This window comes from Harpia harpyja, chromosome 2, assembly GCF_026419915.1.
Source record: "Harpia harpyja isolate bHarHar1 chromosome 2, bHarHar1 primary haplotype, whole genome shotgun sequence".
NCBI lineage: Eukaryota > Metazoa > Chordata > Aves > Accipitriformes > Accipitridae > Harpia > Harpia harpyja.
This window is the reverse complement of record NC_068941.1, coordinates 29,677,300-29,704,591: the sequence shown is the minus strand read 5'-3', so window position 1 is coordinate 29,704,591 and position 27,292 is coordinate 29,677,300. Positions and strand designations below refer to the sequence as shown.

General features: G+C 41.1%; 1 protein-coding gene across 2 annotated transcripts in view; it reads left to right on the top strand.

Annotated features, from left to right (window-relative positions):
• Nucleotides 1-27,292, top strand: part of CSGALNACT1 (chondroitin sulfate N-acetylgalactosaminyltransferase 1) — a 46,936-nt gene that overhangs the window by 5,807 nt on the left and 13,837 nt on the right. For both annotated transcript variants that reach the window (XM_052774279.1, XM_052774269.1), the window contains exons 3-4: nt 22,932-23,188; nt 24,865-25,786. In XM_052774279.1, the coding sequence (XP_052630239.1) occupies nt 25,153-25,786 (634 nt within the window). In that variant the 5' untranslated portion in view covers nt 22,932-23,188; nt 24,865-25,152. The remainder of the gene's footprint in view (nt 1-22,931; nt 23,189-24,864; nt 25,787-27,292) is intronic.

Sequence of the window (27,292 nt, the reverse complement as noted above, 5' to 3'; positions counted from 1 at the left end):
TAGAAGAGGTGATAGCTTTCATTACCAAGTCTCTGCCTGTGACAAAGTGGGCTACCTCTCCATTTACATGAATAGCCATTGTCTTCACGTTGCATTGCCCTGATAACAGAGAAACATAAACCAGTCACTTGGACATGGGCATCATCCTCCTATTCAGAAAGAATAACAGAGCAGTGATAGAAACTGTACTGAAGTGAAATCCTGGAGAAAAAATATTTTTTTCCTTTTTCCTCTCCATTGTGTGACTGAAAGTGGTCCTGCAATTTACTGGCAAGAAGACATGGAAAAATATGCACTCCAGCAGCCTTGGAACAGTGTGCAGATACCCCTGGGAATTGTGTCTACTGGAGAGAGTTGAGGCAGCAATAGGTTTCTGGCTTGCTATTTCTGCAAAACTTTTTTTTTATAGCTAAGGCTATAAATAGTTGACAGTTCTTAAATTGAATAATCCTCTCTTCCTCTCTGGGATGAGAAACTGGATCAAGATTTTCAAAGCCAAAAGCTTGCAGCCAGATATCCCTATTAATCAACTGTTTGTAATGTTGCTCAGATTTTGAGGAAATTCTCTTATTGTTCCTGTTTTGTATATGGTGAAAAGACTCACCCAGAGTCTTTCCAGTGGGCCAGTGGCAGAACCAGAAGAAGGACTTAACTCTCCTTCATTTCAGCTTGGAGTTCTGCCTACCAGATTATATTCTATTATATAGCAGTATTTAGAAATTAGAATCACTTAATTTTCATAACAGTTGAGCCATCTGTAACTCCACCTGGTTTGGACAAGGTTTACTAAGTGATCACTGCTTTTGAAAGTTGGGTTGATAAAGAATTACAGGGTAAAATACTCAAACCACAGGAGTGATGGAATATCCAAAGGGCTCCCAGGCACATGCACTAAAGCAGATGGCTTCAGTGATGTTCACGTGTTACTCAGACCAGCATTGGTGGTCACTGGTTTGTGTTTCACTCACATCTTTTGCTGGGATGTGAATGGTGAAAGGTAAAGAGGTGTTATGTCACCTGTACTGCCATTTCTGCTACCAAGGTGGTACTTAACTACATCTGGGAGGACTTACAAGGCAGAACATTTCAGTCTTAAAAAAGGGAAATTTAGTCCTTATATAATTTAAGATTTTTTTTCAGCATTTTTGCCTATGAATTTACTTCAGAGAAGATAGCTGTGAAAGTGCTGACCATGGTCATCATCATAACAGAACTAGGTAGAGTTGCATGTGCCAGGGATCAATGGCGATCACTCAGTGTTGGAACAGAGGGGCTTCCAGTTATGAAGGATGCATTGTGTGCATTTTTATTTTTTACCTTTTGCAACCAGTCACCCAACCCCTGATAGGGCTGTTGGATTTCAACTCGTCCAGTCCAGAGTATGTCTATATTTGGGTTCTTCGCCTTCATGTATCCTACAACTGATGTTGTCATTAACGTTTAGGATGATCACATAGGTACTGACGTCCTTCACAGTGGGAAACTTTAAGAGTTGTATTGATTTGGAAAGGAGGAGCTTTACTCTGGCACATCAGACAGTCTTTCCTATATGCACTTTTAATGTGGAGCCATTCCTCTTCAGGTAGAATAGTCTGAAAATAGAGGTACCAGTTTTGAAACACCCTTTTTACAGGAAACTTGTTATTATTTTATTTGTGAGAAGGTGAAGCCTCTTGATTTCAGGGAAGAGATTTTAAATCAACTTTTGGAAAGCTTGTAAAAAGCTATTAGCAAAATATAGAGTAATGTGTATTGTGAATCATGTTAGCTGCACTGCTTTTTCTCATCAGACTGCTATTAAGCAAAAAAACTCTCTGAGGGGAATATATAACACATCAGAATATTGACTCAAATCCTAGCAAATTGAAACAAATATTTTAGATTGATGCACTTATTATGAAAGTGGTGGTTACTAGCTTAGAAACAGATGTAGAGATTTGTTTGTTCCACGGGGATAGAAAACAGCCTAAAGAACATGTCACTTACCTTTCAGTGTGCAGGATTGTGTAAGGTGATCCTATGAGATAAAAGTCAGTGGTGAAGTTTTCTCATGCTTAATTGAACCAAATATGTATATTTATGAATGAATTAATAAGCTATTCCACAAATATCCTAGCTTTCTCTGAGAATTGTTCAGGAAATGAAAAGCACTTATGTAATGTTAAAGGAATGAAAGGAAAATTTCTTAGCATTAGAGAAGGGAAAATAAAGCTTCACTCTAAAATCCTTAGGAACTAACTATACTAAGAAACTAGATCATTGTAAATGTAAAGTACATGCAACACTGTGTTTTGAGAGCACATCTCGGAACCTCTTAAAAGTATTGTGATGAGTCAATAGCCCTCATTTTCACATATGGCCAAAAAGAGTTTAGAACTGTGTGCGCATGTATGTTTGCATTTGTCCAAATGTGGTTTAAACTTCTTTTTTCTCCCTTGATGCTGGATCTGCCTTTTGCTATGACAGCCAGGTAGAAGAAGCTGAAGAAGGTTGCTGTAACATCCCTTGTTGCCAGTAATTCCAGGGAGTAGTATACGTGCCAGGAGGGCCAGGGCTATACAGGATGCCTGAACGTGCCCTGTACTCCAGCTGCAGGGAGTATGGGGGAAGCAGACCACTTCTGTTTCACCAGAAGCACGTCTTACACTGAGATGCTAGTTATTCTTGGTTAGCAGAGGTGGGCAAGTGAGCCATGTCCAAGGAAAATGTAGGCTTTTTTTAGAGATTTAAGGGAGGTATATTACAGACTTTTTCCAGTAAGTGCAGGGCTGTAATTTTCTTACATTCTTTGCAGTTCATTTGCTTAAGTTGGTGAAAACAGGCTCATCTGGTGGTAAAGCTTTTTGTTTTTTCTAAGGCAGTCACACTCGGTCCATTTCTTATATTCCGATTAGAATCTTTTTGGCTATGAACTACTAAAAAGGTCATTGCTTCAGAGTCCAAGTCAGAGAAACTTGGCTGGCAACTGCTTAGTAATCTTGTAAACCTATTAAACCTCAACAGCAAAAGAGACACAAAGGTCTAGATTAGTGTTAGGATTTAACAAATTCTCAGTTTCACCTCTTTCCTAGGATGACAGCCTGTAAAGAGCTTTTGAAAAGGCTTTGCTTCTCTGTTGGAACCCTCTGGCATGTTACTGAAGTCATGTTTATTTGGTTTTTAACCCCTATCCCCGATACCAAGGATTTTTCACTTGCTCGATATAACATTATGATTTTACTTTCAGGCAACTCTAGCATGCCCTTTATGTGGGTCACATATTCCTCCTCCTCTATATTGGTCTAGGATTTCCAATTATTTCCATATTCATTGAGCTCAGTCACTACACAGCCAATTGAAACAGGCAGGCTGCTCAATGTCTTTTCCATTCCAGGAGTAATTTAATCAGGGAGTGACTGCATTATTTTTTTCAGAGCACTGAGCTGTGCATGCCAGGTGATCTGCAGCAGAGAACAGCATCGTTATTAAAAAGGCTTAGGCATTTCATGCTATTTTGTGCTTCTGCAACTCATAGTGCAGCTAACAGTACCGTCTTGATGTTTTTTCTAATATGCATGATTCAAATGTAATCAGTTAGAGGAGGTGTAGGAAAGAGGACAGATGAGTCATGGGACTGTATTTATATTGTATGAGATTGAGTTTCAAAGCTGTTGGATCCTGCAAGATCCTTAATCACTGCCATATTTGTTTTACAGAAGTGCCGGTACTCACAGAGCAGATTAATTCTATTTCTTTAGTTTCCCTCTGGAGTTCCATCCTAGAGTTAACAAATCTTTAATGGAATTTTGATACTGGTACGTTCCCAAAGAACTATTTCAACTTTCGTAGAAGAGCAAGGGAGAGAACTGGCTGCGAGGGGACAGTCTTCAGGGAGTCCTTGCATTCATTATAATATTCATCCAGGTTGACTACTGTGCTCTTCTCCAGACAACCAGAGAGAATAGGTGAGACTTTGCTGTTACAGGGAACCTTAGGTCCATGAGAATTTCTTTCCACTGGGAAGAGCTAATTGGATGTCCCTTGCTACCCAGGGGAGTCCAAGGGAAGGGTAAGCTCTTTTCCAGAGTTACCAAGGAAAGAGAGAAGGTGGTGGTGAGACAGATCACAGAGTCCTAGTGTGATAAATATCTGTGCTGTGCTAATTTCTTGCTGCTGAGCACTATTATTTAGGTGAATATCAGCTTGAGGTGACAACTGCATTTTTCTTTGGAGTCCTTGGGCCAGATTGTGAGCTGGTGGGCATGATTTGATGCTGGTGGAATTGTACTCGATCAGCTGAGCATCGCCTACTGGGAGCGCCACTGCAAAACTGTCCTCCTCAGTAAGACTTTCCTGCTGCTTCTTTTAAGAATTTTGTTTTCACCTTTATTTTGTCTTTCAAAAAAAAATTAAAAAAAAAATCTGTGAATTTGAAGAATTAGAACCAAATTGTGTCCACAGTTTCTCTCAGCTTTGTATGCACTACCATTAAGGTGATTTCCGATAAAATTATCTGACTCTTGAAGAAATCTAACTGACATTTTAACCCTTACAGTGGCATGTTAAAAGCTTTCATGTTGGTATAGGCCTCTTTAGTTTCTTGTTTTCTCACTGCAACTGTCACGGGCAACTCCAGTCTTGGCACTTTTTTCCCCCTTTGTATTGGAAGTAAATAGGCTTTTTCCAATTAATGTCTATGATAACGTAGCCAGTGGGGAGGGAAAAACCCCTGCCTTCTGGAGGATTCTGATATTTCACATTGAGATTTTTGGAGAAGTAGTATTCAGCATATTAATAATGATGGTAAGTAACTCTTACACTGCTAGGGTTGGATTTGGATTGTCAAGTTCCAGATGTCTTTTAAGTTCAGTGTCTAGTTAAAGTTCCTTGACTGGGTTTCCATGACAGTCAGTGACGAGAAGAAGCCACAGAGAGTGATTTCATCTGAAGTACATATCCACTTATGATTTCTTTCACCATCTTATCTAAATGCATAATTACAGTGTGCATCATCTTTATTGTCTTTGCTACAGTTGGAAATAATCAAGAAGAAGACAGTGAAAATGACTTGCACAGGATCATATTGCCTCCAGTAAGGAGACTTTGCTTGCTTATGCTGGTGCTCAGTCCTATAACATAGTGATGTATATATCTGTCATCTACAAATTGATCAGGGCTGTCTTCCAGACCAGTTTAGGGACCCTTTTGCCCTGGGAAAGGTGTTGGAACCTGCACATCGTGACCTAGAAGTACAGTAGTGTTTTGGAAAGGCTCTGATGTGCTGCACGCTAGTCACCTCAATGCAGTGAGAGAGCTCTTGCTCTTCCCTAGGATGTCCTTTTGTGTTTGCTCACGTGGGGCTTTTTTGAAGAGAGGGCTTATTTCCAAGTGTTGAGGGGCTGTAGTGTGATCTTTGCCTGCTGAATGACACAACTCTTGAGTTATTGCTCCTAAGCTTATGATATGCACTTTCTACTAAATTTTGGTCTTTTTCATTGAATTGCTTTGTATGGTCAGTAGTAAGTAGCTCAAGGCAAGCATTTCAGGTCTCTTAAGACTGAAGCAAGAAAACATTGAAGTGTGTTTTTAATCTGAAGTGAGAAAACCAGGCAAGAATTATTCACAATTCTTTACTGACACTTTTTCTATTACATGGGGCAGTTTCCTTTGAGTTATGCCTATTTTCTGGCTAAATCTTTAATGGTTTTCCTCAGCACACTGTGTCTATTTCTTAATTTTGATCTATTTTTTTGAACATATTGCATCTTTCTGGTGATCCAGATTAAAATGAACCTTTCACTTAGGCTCTTCAAGAGTGTGTTTCAAGATAGAGGGGAAGAATTTCCAAATTGCAGTGTTGTTTTTGAGATCAGAAAGCAGCTAGGACATCAAAACTTACCAGTAGAGAAGTTTTGTTGCAATTCACAGGAGAAAACCAGCTGATGTCTCTGTGTTGTGATACCTAAGTCAAAATTAAGGCCTAAGTCTGCATTTGATTCCACATCAGGCTGCAGTTAGAATTGGGTTTTAGCCAGTCTCCCAAGCTAAAACTGACATGAAGCTGCTTTTGCTTTCATGTAGCACAGAGGTCCCAAAATAGCTGTCTTAAAATTAACCCAGACGTGGCTCAGATGATACAGGAGATAACACAAAAGTGAAAAGCTTCAGTCTTGCCCAGTGCATAATTAATCTAAGTCTAGGATGCCAAGCTGGGTTGCGATGTCACCGTTGTGATACATGGACACCATTGTTAATACTGCACTTCGCATTCTCATCTCTTGAATAATCCCATTTAATGCTCAGAAATGTCAACTTATACTGAAATCCAATTTTCTGGTAGGTCCCAGTGATTGAAGTTTGACTCTTGCCAAGACAGGGCAGAGAGTGGTTGTATGTTGGTATTGTTTCAGCCTTTTTGGTGCTCCATACTTTGTGTCCTCATAACTGTCTCCAGGACACAATCTCTCATGCTGAACATCTGCATTGGTCCAGGTTTTCACCAAGTGGATAGCCTCCCTCTTAGGCTGGCCTAAATCATTATGTACTTACCACAATAATTTTCATCTTTCCTTCAGCACTTCAGCATGTGCAGTCTTGACAGCCTGTACTTCATGTCTCTTTCCAGTGTTCATTTGACATCTATTTTTCCCTCTGTCTCGATGTTTGATTAACAGTTTACATAACTGTGCTGTGATGCTAATTGCATTATCTATGAGTAATCCAAGACATGCAGACTGACATTTGATTTTCAGTGGTATAGTAACTGGGGAAGAGATCTGCTTCATCTTCACAGATATTATATTCAGATGCAACATATATTGTCATACATTACCATTGTAATTTGTGCAAGGATGGACTGAAAAGTTTCTGAAAGATGGAAAATAATAATCGATTCCTATAAAACAATTTTGGGGTCCTCGACAAAGCAGTGCAGGTATGTGGCAGGGACCTGGACTCCCACACTGTGGAAGAAAACAGAATGAGGCTGACACAGACCAAAGAGGTAACACTGATAACCTATATGGAACCGGGAAGTTCCTCTCCAGGAACTGGAGAGGAATCTGGGTTCAAGGTTTTTAGGGACGGTTCTTGTTGCCAGATGGAGCTCAGTTAGGAGTCCAGAGTGCTGAGTTGAGGTTGGCTTTTGGTCACAGAGCAAGTACAAATCCATGCCAAAGAGTTCCTCGGGAAACAATTCTTCCAGATGGCTTGTGGGAGATATCTAGGCTATGTTTTGACCTTATCTTTCAGGCTCTGTTGCTGCTTAGCATGGCAATGGGAACATAAGTGGGGAAATGCTGATAAACACTGATACCTTTGATTCAGCTGGATCACCGGACAGATGGCTAAGAGTCTCTGAAGCACAGAGCTATGGTTCTGGGGAGGGAGGCAGAACAATCAGAAGTGTATGGGGAGACAGAAAGCCAGACAGCAACACCTGCCTAAGGTCAGAGAGAAGGGCTAAGCTTTGTAAGATTAAGATATGTAGGGATGTGTCTTTTCTGGCGCTTGGGTTTTTTCCTCCCTTGGCTTATTAAGTTTGTGTGAACAAATAAAAGATGTTCTCTTTCTGATGTAGTTTGGCTGAGTCAATCCATTTCATAACAGTCACAAGTGGCCAGAAAGTTGGTTGTAGGTGGATTCAGGCCGATTGGGACTTGCTGAGATAAATATACATGGTGGAAAGAGAGGTGTTAAGAGCTTCCTAACCCAGCCTGCCTTTGGGAAGAGCAAAAGCTGAGAGTACCTTGCTGATAGAGGCTGCACAGGGAAAATGAGAGAGTCACCTGAGTAAGGCTCCCAGTCTACTGCTCACTCCTTCATGAGAAGAGGTGTGGTTCTGGTCCAGGCCCTGTTGTGCCTCTCTAAGGCTTTCTTGATGTTCTCTGCAGATATGTATGTCTTGAACACGTGGGGATTTTTGTTGGTTTTTTTTTTTCCCCAAACACATTTCAGAATCCAAGCCAGCTGCTACAGCTCCTTCCCTTCAGCAAAGCTGCTTCAAACCATGTTGAGGTTTTGTGGCTCTTTGTGGCTGCGAGCCTACTCACAACCAATTTCACCACATGCAAGGTTATTTTAGCAACAACGTGATTCTAAGTGGTTCCCACAAACGCCCTCATCTTTTGTCTCCACTTGTTTACTCCTCAATTCTTCCTCCTAAACACGTTTTTCCATCCCTTCAGCAAAGCAAAGGGGGTTGTGTGTCCCCAACTTGGGTATATCAGTGCTAATGGCCAGACCGGAGGAATGCTTGAGGATGGCACAATCTACAATTTAACCCAGTCCCTTCTGTTTCATAGAATGAAGGTTTCAGGTTGGAGCATGTGGTTTGTGTTTTCACAAGTGTATAGCTTGTTTGAATGCATGCAGTCTGAGTGTTCAGCACCTGAAAATCAGAGCCTGTAAACAGCCTGCCGCATTAGGAAATCTAGGCTCTGCTGCTTGTTTACTTTAAGTATAAATGTCATCTTGGCAGGCGATATATCTCCCCTCTTGCATACACAACATTTGTAATTTGATTGCTGAGCTTAAATGGCATAGGCTTGGTAATGAATCTTAAAGTTTGTGTTTCTGTTCTTTAGTGACCATGCACACGTGATGCAAAGGCACAAAGCAAGTTGGTGTTCTTTGACGCTGCTTTCAAATGTTCTGTTACAGTGTATGCGTTGAGCTAATCAGAGGGATTTGATATTTTGAGATTGAATAGATGAATTAAGGAGAAAAAAAAATGGTTATTGTAATTTTCAATGAAGTTAGGGCATGGACTGGTCTAAATAATGGCTCCTGGCTGTGGCATCTTGCCAGATGGTCTACTTGCAATGTTCATTAATAGCAGTTACTACTACTGTATTGATGTTTTGGACTGACACAATACTTTACAAAGAATCAGTGGCAGAAAAACAGATTGAGATTCAGCAGTTAATACTGTTCTAAGCTTTGGAAACAACCTCAGTAATTTTTTTCCTTTAAAATGAAATTAAAACTTTATGGTAAATCTTTATGACATTAGTAATAATGTAATTTTTCCATTTAGCTCATACATAAGTACTCTCTGTATTTTTTCTTCCAAGTGATTTGGGAAATAAGACAAATCCTAAGTGTCCTGATGCCTGATTAGATTGATGGCATTCCAGAATAAATGGAAAAAGTTATTGAGAAAGTGCATGTTTACAGGAAAAAAGTAGCAAAGGGTAACTAAATGTATCCAGCTGTAAGGCTCTGAAATATTTCTCATGTTGTCTCTGCTGTGCCTTTGAAATCTGCCTAGGAGGCATAAAATCAGCAATGTGAAAAGGTTTGCTTTCCATTACAACACCTGACTTGTTTTCAGTAGGAAATTATAATTTGTAAATTCTTTCTCTTTTGATTTATCAGGAGTTACTGAAGTCATCTGCATGACTTCCTCATGTTATCTGACAAATGTTAATAAGCTGTAGTGTCTGTGTTCTTGATGTTATGTTTCTTTGAATAGTGGGACAGAGGTGCTTTGTCCAGCATATTTTATCTACGGCACAGGGAAGTGTACCTTGATGGTTTTCTATTGCAGTAGAACTAGTGCTACCCATTACAAGTGTTCCTCTTCTAGTATCATGCCATCATTGCCTTAACTCCTTGGGGAATTTCCCTTTTCCAAAGGAAAAAAATTTCCAGTGACCATCCCAGTAATATCCTTTTTATGGGATGACTTTTTTTTTTGTTACATGTTCCATGTCTCTCTCTAATGAAATGCAAATTCTAGCTCAGCTTTCACAGTACACCATCTCCTTTTAGGAAGTCCTTTGTTTCAAGTAGCCTGACTGTGCAGTGTTTTAGTTGTGTGAGAAACCTCATCTAGTTACATAATGGCTACACTGGTGTCATGGTTTAATCGCAGCTGGTAGCTAAGCTCCACGCAGCCACTCACTCACTCCCCGCCACCCCCCAGTGGGGTGGGGGAGAGAATCGGGGGGAAAAAAAGGTAAAACTTGTGGGTTGAGATAAGAACAGTTTAATAGAACAGAAAGGAAGAAACTAATAATGATAATAACAACAATAATAAAATGACAATAATAATAATATTAAAAGAATTGGAATATACAAAACAAGTGATGCAAAATGCAATTGCTCACCACCTGCCGACTGGTGCCCAGTTCCCGAGCCGCCCCCCCAGGCCAACTCCCCCAAGTTTATATACTGGACATGATGTCACATGGTATGGAATACCCCTTTGGCCAGTTTGGGTCAGCTGCCCTGGCTGTGTCCCCTCCCAACTTCTTGTGCCTTTCCAGCCTTCCAGCCTTCTTGCTGGCTGGGCATGAGAAGCTGAAAAATCCTTGACTTAGTCTAAACATTACTTGGCAACAACTGAAAACATCAGTGTGTTACCAACGTTCTTCTCAAACTGAACCCAAAACATAGCACTATACCAGCTACTACGAAGACAATTAACTCTATCCCAGCTGAAACCCGGACAACTGGTAAAAAAAGTGGTGTGTCCTTTAGAAAGCTTTCTCAGTATTCCCAGTGATGGATACAGGTTTTCCCAGCTGAGATTGATCAGGTGTTTATAACATCAGGAAACAGGCATGCTGGGGTCTTTAAAATCACACGCTTTTGGTGTAGAAAGTTTTTAAACTGAACACGCTGGGCTGTCTTCCGTGGGTGTGGTGGAAGCATTTTCTGGTCATTTTGTGATTTTTTGACAGCTTTGTAAACTGAAATGGATGAAGCCTGAGAATCAACCTGTCTAATGAATATAGCCTGCATTCTGTGGCATTGTGCCAAAGTGTGAATTTGGGCTGAGGGGGGGCTGTGTTTTGCTAGTGCTTTGGAGCATGAGTGGCTGAAACTTTGTTTATATCTTTGCAGACCATAAAGCATGCTGCTAAGAAATGCTCTATTGCATGAGTCTCTAGAGGAGTGTGTTCTCAGGGAATGACTCTTAGCTTGAATTACTCTGGAAAAGGAAGCTGCCTAAAAGCAAGTCTTCCTACCCATTACAGTGAGTTGTCTTTACTTTTGCCTCCCTTTTGCTGGATGTTAGGGACCCATATCTAAAGGGACCTCCATGTGCAGTTCAGTATCTGAGGAAGCCGCTTATCAGCTGCTCCTCTTGTCTCCCTTTAGACTGTGAATCCTTTTTTTCCTGTGCTAATGGATATAGAAGGGCCTATCCTATAACTGCAGCCTGGGGTTTTTGTCTGTAGCTGTACTCCTTAAACCACAGTTTCCCACTTACAAAGGAGAGTGTGCCTGGAGGAAGTGAATTTCAGGGGGCATCTCCTCTGGAAGTCAAGGAGTGGGTAGAGCCTCCACCCAGCAAAGGGTGCACACATCAAAATAGTGATCCTGAGGGTGTGCACTCTTAAAAGAAGGAAATGCAAAATGATGCTGTGAGATCCTGACCAAGGTATTTGCCTCACATCTGCTCCTCAGATTCCTTCTTTCTGCATCTGTGTGACAGATTCATGTGAAATTCCAGATCTGCCAACAGCTGAGGAACCTTGCTGTGTAGCTGCAATATGTGCACAGTATTTAGTTTTAGGCTCCTAATTTTGCAGGCTAAGACGAGATTCCGGAGGAGTCCTCATTTCAGGGTATTTACTGTTTTCTTACTCTTTTTCCTCTGGGCTGGAGCCATAGTTTGTACCATATTTAAAGTTTCTGGGCTGAATGCCAGCGCTAATATGTTGTTTCAGTAGACCAGCCAGGCTGGTTCTTCTAGGGCCTCTGAAATGACCTGTGCATCTGTTAGAGAGAATGAAGAAGCTATGGGCCACTATCTGCTATTTGATACCTTGCTGTCACAATAGGTTCACTGGGGGCCCAGCTGGGCCTGACTTCCACTCTGCAAAGTGTTGAACAGTAAGGAACATGATTGTTCTGGAGAGGGTTATGCCATGTAGAGATACAAAATGTGTAGAAAGAAGAATTAAAGGACACTCAAAGAGTGCTAGGAATCTGCCTAGCTTTCATCCGGAGCAGACCTCACTGCCTGGGAGCCTGGCCTTTCTGAAGGGAATGCATCCAGTGAGACCTCATGTGGAGCAGCTGACTCTGACATCACTGATAACGATGGCAGTATTTGCTACTCAAAGTTGGGACGAAATGGCTTTATTTATTTAACAATCTGTTTGCAATAGATTTTCACCATCTTTTTCTTTTATCCACAGCTTACTTTTATCCATATGCCACATTTTGCTGTTCTAACAGCTTCTCAAAGGATTGCTATTTTTAGACCTGTAATAATGGATGTATGCATGACTCCTCAGCTAGCAAGCAGCTTGTTAACTCAGATTGGTGCCTGGTTCTTGCATTTCTTATATTTCGAGTCAACTATACATTTTGAGGTAGAATATCTGGGATAAAGCAGAAGCAGGTGTATAAAACCACCAGGGAGGTCAAGAACATGTGAGTTTCGTTATATTCTTTCTCTTTGCTGCTGAGAGCATCTTGGGTGTGTTGGACTTAGTGGAGATGTACTGTACTGTTGCACTGCACAGGTTGCATGATGTCCAGTAATCCTGTACAAGTGGCTGAAGTCAGAAATAAAATGAATAAACAGTAGGACAGTGGACTTGTCTTACAGGAGGCAAGTCAGTGTGTCAAAGTTTTCAGTTTTCCCACTTCCTGGCACTTCCCTCTGTTGAGCTGTGGTCTTCTGCAGTAATGAATACACTGTAATGATGTAAAACAAGTTAGTTGGCTTAGTGTGATGATGCTTACGCATAGCTCTTCAGTGAAATAATCATGTGAAACAGGCGGTCTGCGGGAGCATTAGCCCCAGCCATCTGTAGGCATCTGACAGACTAGATGGTTAAATTAGCCAGGTAAATTCCCTGGTCTCCCAGCAGGAATGTGGTTCTTGCTGTGGGTAGATGGAGTCAGGGAGATAATTCAGGAACTAAGTGCAGGAGCCTGACCTTAGGTAATGTGAGTGGATCTCTGTCGTGGTTTAACCCCAGCCAGCAACTAAACACCACGCAGCCGCTCACTCACTCCCCCCCACCCAGTGGGATGGGGGAGAAAATCGGGAAAAGCAGCAAAACCCGTGGGTTGAGATAAGAACGGTTTAATAGAACAGAAAAGAAGAAACTAATAATGATAATGATAACACTAATAAAATGACAACAGCAATAATGAAAGGATTGGAATGTACAAATGATGCGCAGTGCAATTGCTCACCACCCGCCAACCGACACCCAGCCAGTCCCCCGAGCGGCGATTCCCCGCCCCCACTTCCCCGTTCCTATACTAGATGGGACATCACATGGTATGGAATACACCGTTGGCCAGTTTGGGTCAGGTGCCCTGGCTGTGTCCTGTGCCAACTTCTTGTGCCCCTCCAGCTTTCTCACTGGCTGGGCATGAGAAGCTGAAAAATCCTTGACTTTAGTCTAAACACTACTGAGCAACAACTGAAAACATCAGTGTTATCAACATTCTTTGCATACTGAACTCAAAACATAGCACTGTACCAGCTACTAGGAAGACAGTTAACTCTATCCCAGCTGAAACCAGGACAATCTCTCAGCATGCATGTCTCTTAGAGTAAACAAGGAGGAGTTCTGCCTATGATTGTATACTTGTCCCAGTGGGGTTATCTGTCTTTTGACTGCAACTCAACAGAACTGGCTGAAGTACTAATCAAGAAGAGTAGTTGTTAGAAATGGTTGTCCTCTTTCAGAAGTACCTAAAACCAGTACCTGAACAGCTAGAAGTGTGTGGCTTCTCTGACAAGGGAGGAGATGGAAGAATACTAATTTTGAAGCAGTGGAGGGTCAAAACTGTGTTAAAAATCCAGAGGAGTAATGAAGAATGTAACATTTCCCAAATAGTAGAATTGTTTCTTGTGCATGTCTGTTATAAAATACAAACTTATGCTTAGGGAATAGGTTGATCATCAAAATTACAAAGGTTAGAAATATTTCTCTGCTATACAAGATTTTTTCACACCTTCCAAAGCACTTGGTATCCTCTGCAAGAGGCAATGTAGACCATTAAATGGATGGCTGATCTGATCTGCTCTTCAAGCAGCTTCTCTTTACCTATATTTTCCTTTAAAAACACAGGGATTTCCCTCAGCTTCTCCGATTTTACTCATGAGTTTTTTGTCATGCTTTCAATACAAAGTCAAGACGAGTTTGCTGTCAAAGGTACATACCAGAGGAGAGAATTCAACCACCACAACCCCCTGTACATGCTCTTGCCTGGCACTTAAAAATTTTCTTTCTATGGGAGTTTTGTTTAAACTAGGTATGAGTTGCCTTTTTTCACTTGTTCCACGTCCATACACTGACACCATTTGCTCATATATCATTCTTTTCTATAGGATCTTTCAGCTGGTGTTTTCCAACTAATATCTTCCACCAACAGTGCTTTCCTTCATCTTTTAGGCAAGAAAGTGTTAAATTCTCTTGTTGTTTGTTCTTAAGATGGCAGTTCTGGAAACCTGTGCCTGTCAAATTGACTGCAGCTAGGAAAAGGAGATGCTTTCCTATCAGTAGGAGAACATTATTCTTTTAGGGACCATTGAAATACTTGTAGCGAGACATTTCGTTGCTGGTTCTAATAGCCCTTGTTGAACTAGTTCTGTGATAATAGAACAATATACAGAAAGAAGCTGGTGGAGGTGTAATGATAAAAGAAATATAGGTCTCCCAGTTTATATGGAATCCTTCAGGTATTTCACCTGTGTGACAGGATTTCCATCTCTGACATGTGAGATTGCAGAAACTTTATTCATATCTACTCCTCAGCTGAGTGTTGCAGCTTATTAACAATGAAATCAATAGGAGTAATCAGTTATTAGTATAAGGACTTTAAATATTTGGACCTGTAATCCAGAATGCATTGCATGATTACAGTAAACCCTTCAGAGAAGTTGATGGGACAATGTATGCTTGTAAGAGACTACAGAAAACAGATGCATTTCCTTTTCCACAACTTAGAAAACAGGCAGACTAGAGGACTTTGGCTTGGGGACGGGAATATCTTCCTCTGAGTTAAACTGCCCTGGGTTCTTATTGAAAATGCTATGATTTTAATATTCTACAGAAGACTGTGTATTAAATTACGGGAAGGGAGAAACCTGTAAAGGCACAGCAGCAATTGCTTCTTTTTATTTCATTAGCTTACGTAGTTATGCCAGCACACATTCTAGCCGATCTTTGTTAAAATAGAAAACGCTATCATTTGCAGGCAGGTTTCCATATGAACAGAAACAAAGACTCAGTAGCATGAAGCTTCATTTCATAAGGAAATCTCTTTTCTTCAAAGACACGGGTAGGTTATGAGAATTATACTTTTTTTTTTTTTTTTCTGTTTTCTGAAAAGCTTTATAAATGCACCTAATTGCAGGAAACTGGTTTCTTTAAAAAGATGAACTATCCTTAAAAAAAACAGAAGAAGTTGGGTTTGCATCAACTTTGATACGTGACTTGTTAAATCAAACCAAGCCAGATACCTTTGTGGTACAATGAGAAAAAAAAATGTTATAGTGTAAGTTCATATTGTGTGTGTTATTTCATAACTTTGCATGAAATGTGCTTTGCTTCTGATTGAAGCCTGAAGTTGTTGTTTTAAGAGATGGGCTCTTTGGAACCTTTCAGGAAATGCTGACCTGACTGTGGGGTGTACTTCTCCTGTATAACAAAGGGGGGAAAAAAGATAGCTTTTACTGGCAAGGGAAACTGGTTTTACTTATGTCATGAATCAGCTCTGTGTTAGAGAACGAGGATGCCTCTTGTGTGAACTGTTAACATTTAACACGTTTCTAGCTGAATGGCTGGTTTTTAAGACCTATTGACAACTATGCAGTAACTGCAATTAAAATCTCCAAAATAAACTACAGTTTTAATCCCAGATACCAACAGAGTTCAGTGAGGAAACTGAAATGTCTTGATGACCAATGAGAACTTAAATTATCTTTATGGCTATAAATTAGTATATCAGACTACTTGTTTGAATTGAGGTATTTTATGAAGAAATTGAAAGCATAGATCCCATTTTCAATATGATTTGAGGATCAGAGATAAAATCTTAGAAACTGAAGTAACTGTGAGCAGGTGTCTCATTAACACTTGAAAAAGGATATAGAAATGTGATGACATTTTTCATAAAATTAATTTTTTTTTTTTCTTACAGCTGTTTGACCAAAAGCAATGTTTTCTGTGGGCCTCTGTGTTCTGGCATTTTCAAAGAAACCCACAAAACTTGACATGAAGTGGAAAGTTGAAGCACTGTGATTTGTTAAGTTAAAACAAAGTAGATATTCTCAACCTATTGAAATATTTTATTTAAAAATAAATCCATATGAGTCATAAAGTATCATACAAAGATAAACATCTTCATTCTGTTGAATCAATTGACCTAAATAAAACTTTGTAGATAGCTGTGTTTTGCAAGATAGTTCTTTAATTTTTGGTTGTCTTCAAGTTTTTTCCAATTCCTTTTTGGAAAAAGAATTTCATGGTCAAGTAGATAGACTGTACAATATTAAATATAGAAAGCCTTCCTTTCTTTTTTCCCTCTGCCTGGACCTTTTCTGCAGAGACTTTGCTGTGATTTATCTTTTCAAGTTCCCATAATAAAGAATTGGTTAGTTTAATGACGAAGGTGAAGTCGATGAGATTCAAATATTATGTGAGCCTCAAACAAAAAAATGAAAAAGATATTTGGAAACTTTCTCTAGAAAGAGAAAAACTGTTATACTGAAACAACTAAGAAAACTTGGGCTTTTCGAAGAATTGCTAGGAGACTCTTTTCTGATACAGCAAGGAAATGCTAGGTCTTTGACCAAAACCACATATCAAAACAGTGGTGGTGAACTAAATGGGACTCTGCGGCACATGGTTTTTCATAGTAAGCGCTCACCTGGAGGAGGAAGGAAATGGGGGCTGAGTCAGAGGACTGGCCTCTTCCTGTCGATCAGTACTGACCAGACTGATAGGGAAATGCAGATCAGAGCTTGGGGGTTGGTACGTGAGCTATGAGAGCTGTTAATGCTGTGTGTTTTAGAGCTGTGTGTGGAGCTTGGGTAACCTGTCTCAATACTGACCCAGGTTGCAGTTATTTTCTGGCTTCCTGGTTATTAGTTTGTAGTCTGAAACTTGATTTTCTTTTGTAATGTAAACCATAGCTGAACAGTAGTCTTGGTCAGCAATATTAGTCCCTATCCTGGTAATTCTTGCTCAGCCTAGATAACATACCAAACCCCTTACACCTTGTCAGCCAAGATGTTTTTTCTCTTGTCCCCTTTACTCTTAATTCTTTTATTTGAAGCACTGTCTTGATACCACACTACCCAGCAAATTTCATTTGAAGTACATGGAGCACAAAATGTAGGGTTCTTCATTACCATGAGAATATAACATTACACTTGTGGGAGACAGATGTCTCTCCTCAGTTCCCACATGCTGGACTCAGGAGGGAGGAAATGTCCTCTGCTGTCAACTCTGCTGGAGTTAATGAAGTTCAAGTCCACCATCTAGCTTGGTACAGGGGATTCTAGCTGTACCAGGGTATTTCTGGCAAGGAGAGGAGGAGGGAATCTCCAGGTCAGACTGGATTGTTCAAACATCTTAAAACTATATTGCTACCTTACAAGGACTTTGATGGGATAGGGACCTTAAGTCACTGTTACTACACTTTATCACCTAACAGCTTTTCTCAAAGCAGTGGACTTTCCTTGCAGTTTGCAGGTGCAGCTGAAAGGCTGGTCTGATGGCAGCTAAACATGAGTGCTTATGTAGCCCTGACTAAAGCAGTCCTAGATAAATACTGTGACACACACTGCTTTCCAGTCTGCAGGTCAGCCTAACTAGGTTGTCCTTTTTCTGAACACAACTTAGTTGTGCATGTTTCAACATTTTTATCAGTGGATAAATGACTTTCCTGCTTAATTAGGTATGTGCTAAACCCTTCACTGATTCATGACCTATGTCACTGGTCTGTGCACAGGCACTGGGCTCCAGATTTCATCAAAAGTCTGGCTGTGGTACTATGTGATGTACATCTGGCAGAATCCTTAGGGCTCCTGGCATAAAGTGACATTAGTAGGTATTTTGTAAAAAAAATATTTTAAGTAACAATCACGTGGCACAACGATGAAGAGATGGGTCTAAGCCCACAAGCATTCATAGTGTCCCTACATAGCTGTAGATCCCTTCATTTTTACAGGCCTTGCTGCTGCTGACCTGAGCGACTTTTGTAAGGCTGTGGTCATCTTCGTCCTTAAAAGGAATGACTGTTCATTCCTGTGGTGGCAGGCAGTTTTCTTTTGCTTGTGTAAATCACTGAGTGTGCATGTGTAAACTTTTCAAAGTGAAGTAACACCATTTTTTCCAGGTCCAGACTTAAATGGATAAGCAAAATTTATCCTATTATTTGTTTTAATCAGGAAATACTAAAGCATTTTGTGTTCTATCCATCTTACTATGCTCACTCTCCGAGCCGTTTCAGAAGCTGGTATAGCTTGGTGTTAGGTTAAAACTGAGTTTAGTCTTTCTGGAAGCCCTCTATATGCAGAGCAGTAGTTGAATTAGATCTTAAAATGAAGTAGTAGGGCAGTATCTTTTAGCTGTTCCCTGGCTGTAGCTTGCCCTTCTTTTGTTAGCTAGTTTCCTGCAAAAAGAAACTGTTCTCAGTTAGCGTGCTGTTATCCTTGATGTTCTATAGGGCTGTTGCAATGTCACGTGATTGGACAAAAATACTCCTCTGACACATCTACAAAACAGAGATGGCGCTTACCTAAATGAAATTAAATTGAAGGTCATATTCAGAAGGTGCCGGTCTTCCAGCTAAGTTGGACATCCTAGCTGTCCAGCCCAACCATTAATTTTTAGGACTGGCAACTGTGATGGTTTGTTAATTTGCTCTTAAAAGACCAGGCTGTACTCCAGGTCAACTCAAATGCATGTTTTTCATCTCCATTTTAGCAAAGTTCAAAACACTTTTGGAGCAACTGCATTCTTAAAACTTCAGGTCAGAGCTTGCTAATGAGAAATGGTCATTTGGGGAAAAGCATTGGCGTTTCTTTCCTGCGGTAGCATGGAGTCGGTCTTTGTGAGGCACAGCACCTTTGAAGCAGCAGTGCATGCTTGTCATCTCTTCTCTGCATTTTCTCTTTGGAGCTTGACAGGGCATGCATCTGTCACATAGCCTGCTGGAGGTGTCCTATAGTACTCCAACTAACAATTGTACTGAGGATGTGCAGGTTTATATACCTACCAGTCAGTGTGTTTAGCAGAGAGGGGTAGTGTGTTGTGGTTGTAAGGTGGAAATCTGAGTGTCTCATACAAAAAATAACATTACTAATATAGACTCCTGCAATTGCTGGTTATTGATTTGTGGAAATCAAGTCTTTCACAGACAACATTGTTCTGGGGGAGAGAAAGCAGTTCTGGGAGTGTTGTTGCAGTTACTTAAAGTAATAGTTCTTTTTTATAATAAACAATGATGTTAATGGTGCGTGGAGGTAATTTTAGATGTTACATTCATTCTTTTCAGATGTAGTTAGAACTTAATTGATGATTAACTTCTGTGGGTTTTTTACTTTAAAACTAGTTTGATTTACAGTGGAGAGTGGAAAGCAATGGTGCTTTCAGTCTTGTGAGTGTATCCATATTGATAGACCCACACACAGAATGTGTATGCACTGGGAGGACAAAGGGACCCCAATACTCCTTTTGAGTGTGTAACTCCTTTTTTTTAATATAACTCCTTTTTTTTTATAGTAATAATGGTATTGTAAAAGAAATAATTATTACTGGATTTCTACTGTAATAGAAACAATGACTCCTGTAAAAGCTGAAATGACTCTGGCATGTTTACTGCATATAACAACAGAAGGCTTTCAGAATGCCTCTTGATTTCTGTTCTGGACTGTCATTGGGAAAGTCACCTCCACAAGCATTGAGACCACGTGTAAGCGGATGGTCTAACGCAAGTACACATGGACTTCAGAACTCAGCTGAAGTGGCATGGCGAACAGTGCTGTTAAGTAAAGTTACTCATTTACCTTGATAAGAGGCAAACAATTAAATTAGCAGCACTGGGGTCCAGAGTACTAACGAAGGGAAAAGTTATAACTTCTGCATTGGTTTTGTAACTTTCAGAGTGAGAAGCCTATAGCAGTATTTTGAATGTAAAATCAGCCACTTCTCAATTCCCTCACAAGAAGAAAACATAGTATTTCCAGGAACATTAATGCTTTTGAGGGTTTCTTGTTTTGTTTCAGACTGCTTCTAATAGTTGTTGTAACCTACTTGCAAGATGATCAGCTTGTAATTGTTAATTACAGAGGGGAACAGTGTAATTGTCTTTCCGTGGGCAGGGTTGGATACTGAGACTTTTCTCTTTGAGAGTACATGTGGCAATGAAAGTAAGATTTTCTGTTGAAGACGACTCTGGAATCAAAGGTTAGGAAGTTAAGATTATTACAGTAAGTTGTCTACTGTTTCAAGTATTGGCATTTAGCATTTTGATTCTGGACACTATTTCTTAACAATCCTTTATTTCTGTTTCAAGTGCTCTATCAGTTGCAGACCAGATGTTAGGATTTTAAGTGGTTTGTTTGGGATGTGTGAGTGTCAACCCAAGAGGGAGCAGTGGTGTGGTTTTTAACAGGGGACAATACAGGAAGGCTATGAAGGTGTGCTCAGTCAGTTTATCAGACAGGTTCTTTTCCGTATTCAGCCTTTTGTTTAATTCAGCCCTGGGCAGATGAACTGGACTGAGAAGTAGTTGAGAAATCATGATTTGGCATTAAGGAGAAACAACTCCTTTTTGCCTTCCCTCCACATGCACCTTAAATACTTGTGTGAGATTAGATTTTAATCCCTGTGACATGTCCCATTCTGCTGAGTGGCTTGAATTTCTATCAGGGCAGTAAGGGGGCAAAATCTTGTCCCTAGCATTTAAAGCAAACTAATTTGTCTGCAGTGCTATGCACAGTCCTTGCAATTAAAAAGTTCAAGCCAAATGCCAAGTGGCTGCAGAATGTCTTTTTTTTTTTGTAAGGCACTTAAAGTGTGGGTGAAACATCTGTTTCCTCCTCCCCGCGGCTCATTTTGGAGATTAATATAATTCTAGTGAAATCTCACTGCGACATGTGCTGCTGTTCAGTGAAGATGTTTCAAATACCTACATGAAAACTAATTGCAGCTTCTGCCATTCACTGCATCTATTAAAAAAAAAAAAAGAAAGAAAAAAAGGAATTTCAAAAAGTTTTCTGAGCTAAAATAGTAGTTGCAGTCTGAGTTACACCTGCAATATAAAACTGTGGCAGAAAGTACTTGAAAACATGGAGTTATTTGGCATTGCCTATGCCACATGTGCTGAGAGATCACTGCCTCTGCAAACGTGACTGGTCTTTTGCCATCCATATCTGTCCTCAACTTGAAGAGCAAGGGGAGTGTGGAGCTCAGAGGGGAGATACATATACAGAGATATATTGTTCTGAGTCCCTTTCTTCCACACAAATTCTCAGTTTGGTTTTTGGGAGTCAAAAATTCAGGCTTGAAATATGTTGTCTTTTCTGTGCAGAGATAAATTTCCTGTATCTCTACAGTCCATTAAAAATCCAGATGCTGCTGAGTAACTGTGGTGGGTGCATAGCATCCAAAATTTCAAACAAACCAACTTACTTAAATTTTGCCACTCCCAATGACTGGGTGCAGCACCCTCCACTGTGCAGAGCTGTTTACACAGTGCTTACAGTGATGACAGAACTTGTTTCTGTGTTTAGATCATTTTTGGGCCCAGGCTCCTTGAAAACATGTGAAAAGCACCTCTGTGAGCTGGGCAGACCTCTGGCTGGGCTAACAGGTCGAGCTGGGGTTGAAGATGTTTCTGCAAGCAGAGGCTTTTTTAGAATTAGTGTTCTTTTCTTTGGCTATCAGACTAACCACTGCGTATTCGTTAAAGCTTCTCTTTGCAGATAGACTACTACTCCTTGATGCAGCTGACTGCTGTGAAATACAGAGGTGGTTTTGTCAGTTCCTGGAAAAACCTGACATTTCAGTTTGTCTCCCCTTCATCTCAGGCTCTCTCAGTTGGTGTGAAACTGTGTAGGTCTGGTGAAATCAACAGAACGGTTGTTAGGAGGAGTTACCATCCCTAGCCTTCTGGTACTGTCTGTGCAGCTGAGATGCCTTAGCCATGACCACCTTCAGTGTTGACTTAAAGTAATCTGCTTTTTTTGGCACTGACATGGATTGAGACTGCTTTCACAAGCATGCCCATGAGATAGTAGTACAGTAACAGCTGTATATTTAAATGTCAGTCACTGTAAGGCAATGCCACTGAAGCCACCAGTACAATTTAATAAGGCAGATCTAGCAACAGAGGGCAAGTAATGAGTGTTTGTTGTCAGGATGCCTCCAGTCATGATGGTAAAATCCCCATGAAGAACGTGGAAATGCCCATGACCTGAATTTCTTGTTATGAGAATTGTGGTTGAAAGGACAAAGTAGCTCAGTTAATTTACTGTCCTGAAGTGTTTTTAAAGATGCGTCTTTGATGGGTGAGATTACAAACCAGAAAACTAGATAGGAAAGAAAGAGTACCCTCAAGAGAGACCCAGTATATTTTAGTGAAGATAGCTATATATACACAAATATATTTTAAGGTCACCATTGAACAGCTCTTTACCCAAAACTCGAATCTGTTGCTGCTTATAGAAATGAAATTGTGTGTTTGTCTAAGCCATTGAGATGTAATTTCAGTTTATACCGTGTTAGCACAACTAATCCTTTCAGTGATGTTCAGCTTCTGCCAATTCAGTCAATGGACTAATTGTGTGAAGTGAAGCATACAAGCACAGCAGTGTTTTATGTACTACATCTTACCACTTCCTGACCCTGTCTTACTGCACACTACCTTCTTGCAGTCTTCTAGCCAGATCTGTTGCAGAGGTAGAAAAGCCCAGATTAATTTTCCCTGCTTTGACAAGCTCCTTTACATTGCAGGAGGCCAGCTTTTATAGTGCATCCATAGGAATCGTCTCCACTACAGCCCTTCACCACACAGGAGACAGACTGAAGATGTAGGCAGCTGGCGAATATGAAAGCAATGAAGAGGTGTTCTGAGGTTGACAGTGCTTTTTATAGTACACACATTTTCTGGGAAGGGCATAAGAAGGGAGATAAACAGGAGATGATTGTGGCAAGCTGAGAAGTAGCTGTAGCAGACCAAGATGTTCCAAAGAGAAGATCACAGCAAAAAGGTAAGGGTGCCAACTTCATCCTGTACTTTTTCCTGCTGCTTGAATATTTTCTTCAACATCAACAGTTTTTCCTTTGAAAATGCTGACATTTTCTGGAGACTCCTATAAATACTGTAATAGCCATTCAGCATTACTTTGAGAAAAATACAGTAGTATTTTTATAGCTCACTCTAGCCCCCTCAGTTCCTACTTTAAAAGTGTTGGGTTTTTTCCTAGAAGCTCTGCAGACTGATAAAATATTGATAACAGTTCAAAGATCAGAATATCTCTGCATAACTGCTGTGTATAGAGTAATAGTCAATCAAGACACAGGGGGGGAAGTCATGTAGCAGTTGATAAAAAGTCCTACAGAAGACTTTGACTCAAGACTAGAAATAACTGAAAATAACTCTGAAACTCTTATTCTTAGATAACCTGTTTTTACTTAAGGGTCTGCTGGCAAGGATGTATGACTAAAAGGACTATGAATCTCTATTATCAAAAGCAGTGTCATAATGTCATGCATGCATGCAAGGGGAGAGCGTCAAGGGGTTAATTTGATTGTGTTTGAGTCTAACAATGCAGTGTCACAGTGTAATCTAGGATGTTACTCAGCCTTGGCCTAAGTCTACTGTCAGCTGAGTAAATGATGAAGTTCCTTGCACTGGCATGGATTTGGGCCAAAACTGAGGGATTTTGAAAATCCCACTGGTAGTGTTCTCAGCACAATTGTTTTAATATAGCTTACAGCTAGATCAATATTCATGTTCAGTCATCTAATTTTTCTTTCCTGTTTCTAAGTATACTTGCGGATGTCTTAGTAAAAATGATGATGTTCACAGTTTTCTCTTATTTTAAAAAATACCTAAGCCAGCTTTCCCTAAACCTTCTCTGTGGTCTTCACTCCTGGGCAGAGAGCATATGTGGAAAACACAGTAGTACTGTACACTGTTGCAAGACTTTTTATAATGTTATGTGAAACAGAAGAGGGCCTTAAAATGATAACATAGTGTGTAATGATGACAGCCTCCTAGATGGAAACAAAGCTTCCCCTGATTTTGAGTAAGATTTGGTCTGAATGCTCCCGAAAAAATCCTGTCCCTAGTTCTTTGGGTTTTATGGGAGCATCTGGTAGGGTATGTCAAACAATGTTACTTGCAGCAATTGGCCTGGATAACAGTTTCTCCTTTCTTGGTTATCAAATTTCTGCTCCAGGTCAGGCTTCATATGTTCAAATGGGACCACATTTGCCACCTGGTGTTTTGGAAAAACTGCTTGGAAGCTGAAATGTATGCAGTAGCTGTGGGACTGACTGCCTTCAAAATTTGAGTGCTCTAAGAGTTGAGAACACTTGGAGGGCCATCATTGCTCAGCTGAACTGAGCACCTTAACATCTCACCAGAAAGTAACAGATGATGACTACCTAATATTTCTAAAGCATGGCAGACTTTGAGGCCTGGACTAATTTTTCATTGGCAATGGGCCAAGTCATGTTATTAAATTTAAACGCATGCATACAGGATTTCCCGCGTAAGGGTCTTGGCACCTTTTGAGTCTTAGCACAAGCACTTCACAGCTCTGAGATCTGCCAGAGTGGTTGAGAAATGAGGTAAATTCTTAGAACACTTTCAATGGTCTGGACTGAATGACCAGATTCTAACGTGCCTGAATGACTGTCCTTGTCATTTGTCTTTCAGGTCCTCAGGCTCCATCAGCCACATGCTGATCACATTGCAGCAGCGTAGGTGTTGCCATGAGGATCAGGAGGTGTCCTGTCTGCTTCGCAGCTTGTCTTTTGATCCTGCTGGGTAAACACCAGAGAGAGCCCAATATAGAGGCAGAGCACACATTTTAAGAGAGCTGACAAGCCAGTTCCTGCACATACATGCATCTGTGTAAGAGTACTCCAAGTCCAGGGGCCTCTGTGGCACTGCATGGACCTAAGAACTGTTGCATGTGTGGGGTTAGACTCTGCTTTTTGAGACATGATTCTCCGACGAGGATTTATTCTGTTTCTCCCCCGACTCGTAGGCCTGCTGGTGGTGGCCTGTTGCTTGGTGTCTATTGTTTATATGTTGGCTTGCACACCCAAGAGTGACAGCCAGCAGCTTGCCTTGCCCAGGGTGCACAGTCCAACTGCAAAGGAGGGATATGAAGCCATTCTGCAAGAGCGAGAAGAGCAACACCGCAACTACATCATCAGCTTGAAGAAACAAATTGCCCAGCTGAAGGCTGAACTCCAGGGCAGGAGTGAGCAACTTAAGAACGTGCAGGATCAGCACCCAGACCCCTTGGACATTCAGCTTGACCACAGTAACCCAGAGAAGGCCCCGGCTAACCTGCTGGCTTTCCTCCGTTCCCAAATAGACAAAGCAGAGGTGCACAGCGGCGTTAAGCTGTCCACGGAGTATGCGGCCGTGCCCTTTGAGAGCTTTACCCTGCAGAAGGTGTACCAACTGGAGACAGGGCTGACGCGCCACCCAGAAGAGAAACCTGTAAGGAAGGATAAGCGAGATGAGTTGATAGAGGTGATCGAGTTAGCTGTTGGGAGTTTGAACAATCCAGAGGGGGAAGGCAATGCAAAACACCGTGTATACACAGCCTCCGACTTCGTTGAAGGTTTGTATGCAGACAGCAGGTTAGAAGGTCCACATAGTGCTGGTAAGGGGTTCTGGTGTGATTGCGTTGCTGAGCTAGATGGGCGTTATCTCGGAGCACAGATGTCTGGGACGGTGTTAGTGCTGTGACCCAGCAATGCTGTCTCAGGCACAACTAGAGAATGGCAGCTTTCCTGGGGAATGGGACTTTGACAGGAGAGCCTGCCAGTCTCTCATAGTGACCACCGATGTGTGCTCACAGCTCTCTAGTCATGCACTTGCCTCAGAACTGACAAAGCAAGGAGTGAATGACCAGGCTGCAATCCCAGATCTGTTACCAGTGCTAAGACTGACAACTGCAGTTCAAATCCAAACTCCAACATTACCCTTATTTCCACCTGCACAGCTCTGCCAGACTCAGAGTGGCAAGACAGGTTTTGAGGACAGCAGCTGAGGAGCTCAGTAACTCAGCTGGTATCACCTATAACTTCAAATGACTAGGAAAGCTTAACCTTTACAGGGTATCTCCTATACCAGGAGTGGTGCACCTTAGCCCTTGGATTCTAAAATGAGCTAAACAGTCTTTACCCTCACATGTAATATTGAGGCAGTAAGTGTGGATTTTTAAAGTGCCACTTTTAACAGCAATCAGTGTTTACTTCACATCTTCTGTCACCAAATCCAAAGTGCTTACTTGTTTCCAGTCAGGCTGTTTTTTCCCAGCCAGGCAGAGGCACCAGGTGTATTCCAGGAGTTGAGATGTCTCTGTGGTTGATTTCAGGTTAGCCCCTGCTGCACAGCAGCTCTGAGTTAAGAGGGCAGGAACATGTGCAGCAGAAACATGGTATGAGACAAGATTTCACAGATCTTGTTTCCAAGGGCTCATGGCTGTTTCTCATTCAATAAGAGAGCTACATTTCTACTTGTAGTATGGCTGTCCTAGTTTCACTAGGAACTGGCATGTTCCCTGCTTGTTGTTCAATAGTGTTGTCTGTAAGTGAGATTTAATCCACAGTGGACCTAGCTGGATTTTGTAAGGAGAAAAATTTGCTTTCCTCATCTTCAGATGTTTGTGCTGCAGACTTGGAGGGCATGTGGGTAAGATGCCTACCTTTCATGGAATGACTTCTCTAATGTGCTGAACACAAGCCTCCATGCTTATCCCAAATCACTAGTGATTTTGCTGTGGATTGTTTTCTTCATCTAATATTTATGAATAGAGCAGAGAAAAATGCATCCTCCGTGTGATGAGGACAAACTATTGCTGTTGTGCAATGGCCAGTTGTTCATTTCCACTCTCTGTGTATGTTTCTCCAGCGATCATGGTACTGAGAGACAGTAAGGTCCTGAAGCAGTGCCGGGATATACCTAATAGTTGGGCAAGTACCTCCCACAGCAGGGACATGAGTTGTTCAGACTGTGGAGACCTTGTTGAGGCAGGTCCTGGCTCCCCTCTGGTCCAGGCACTTCCTCCACACCAGTCAAATTCCTCTTGCTCAGAGATGGGACCAGGGCATGGGCAGGGAAC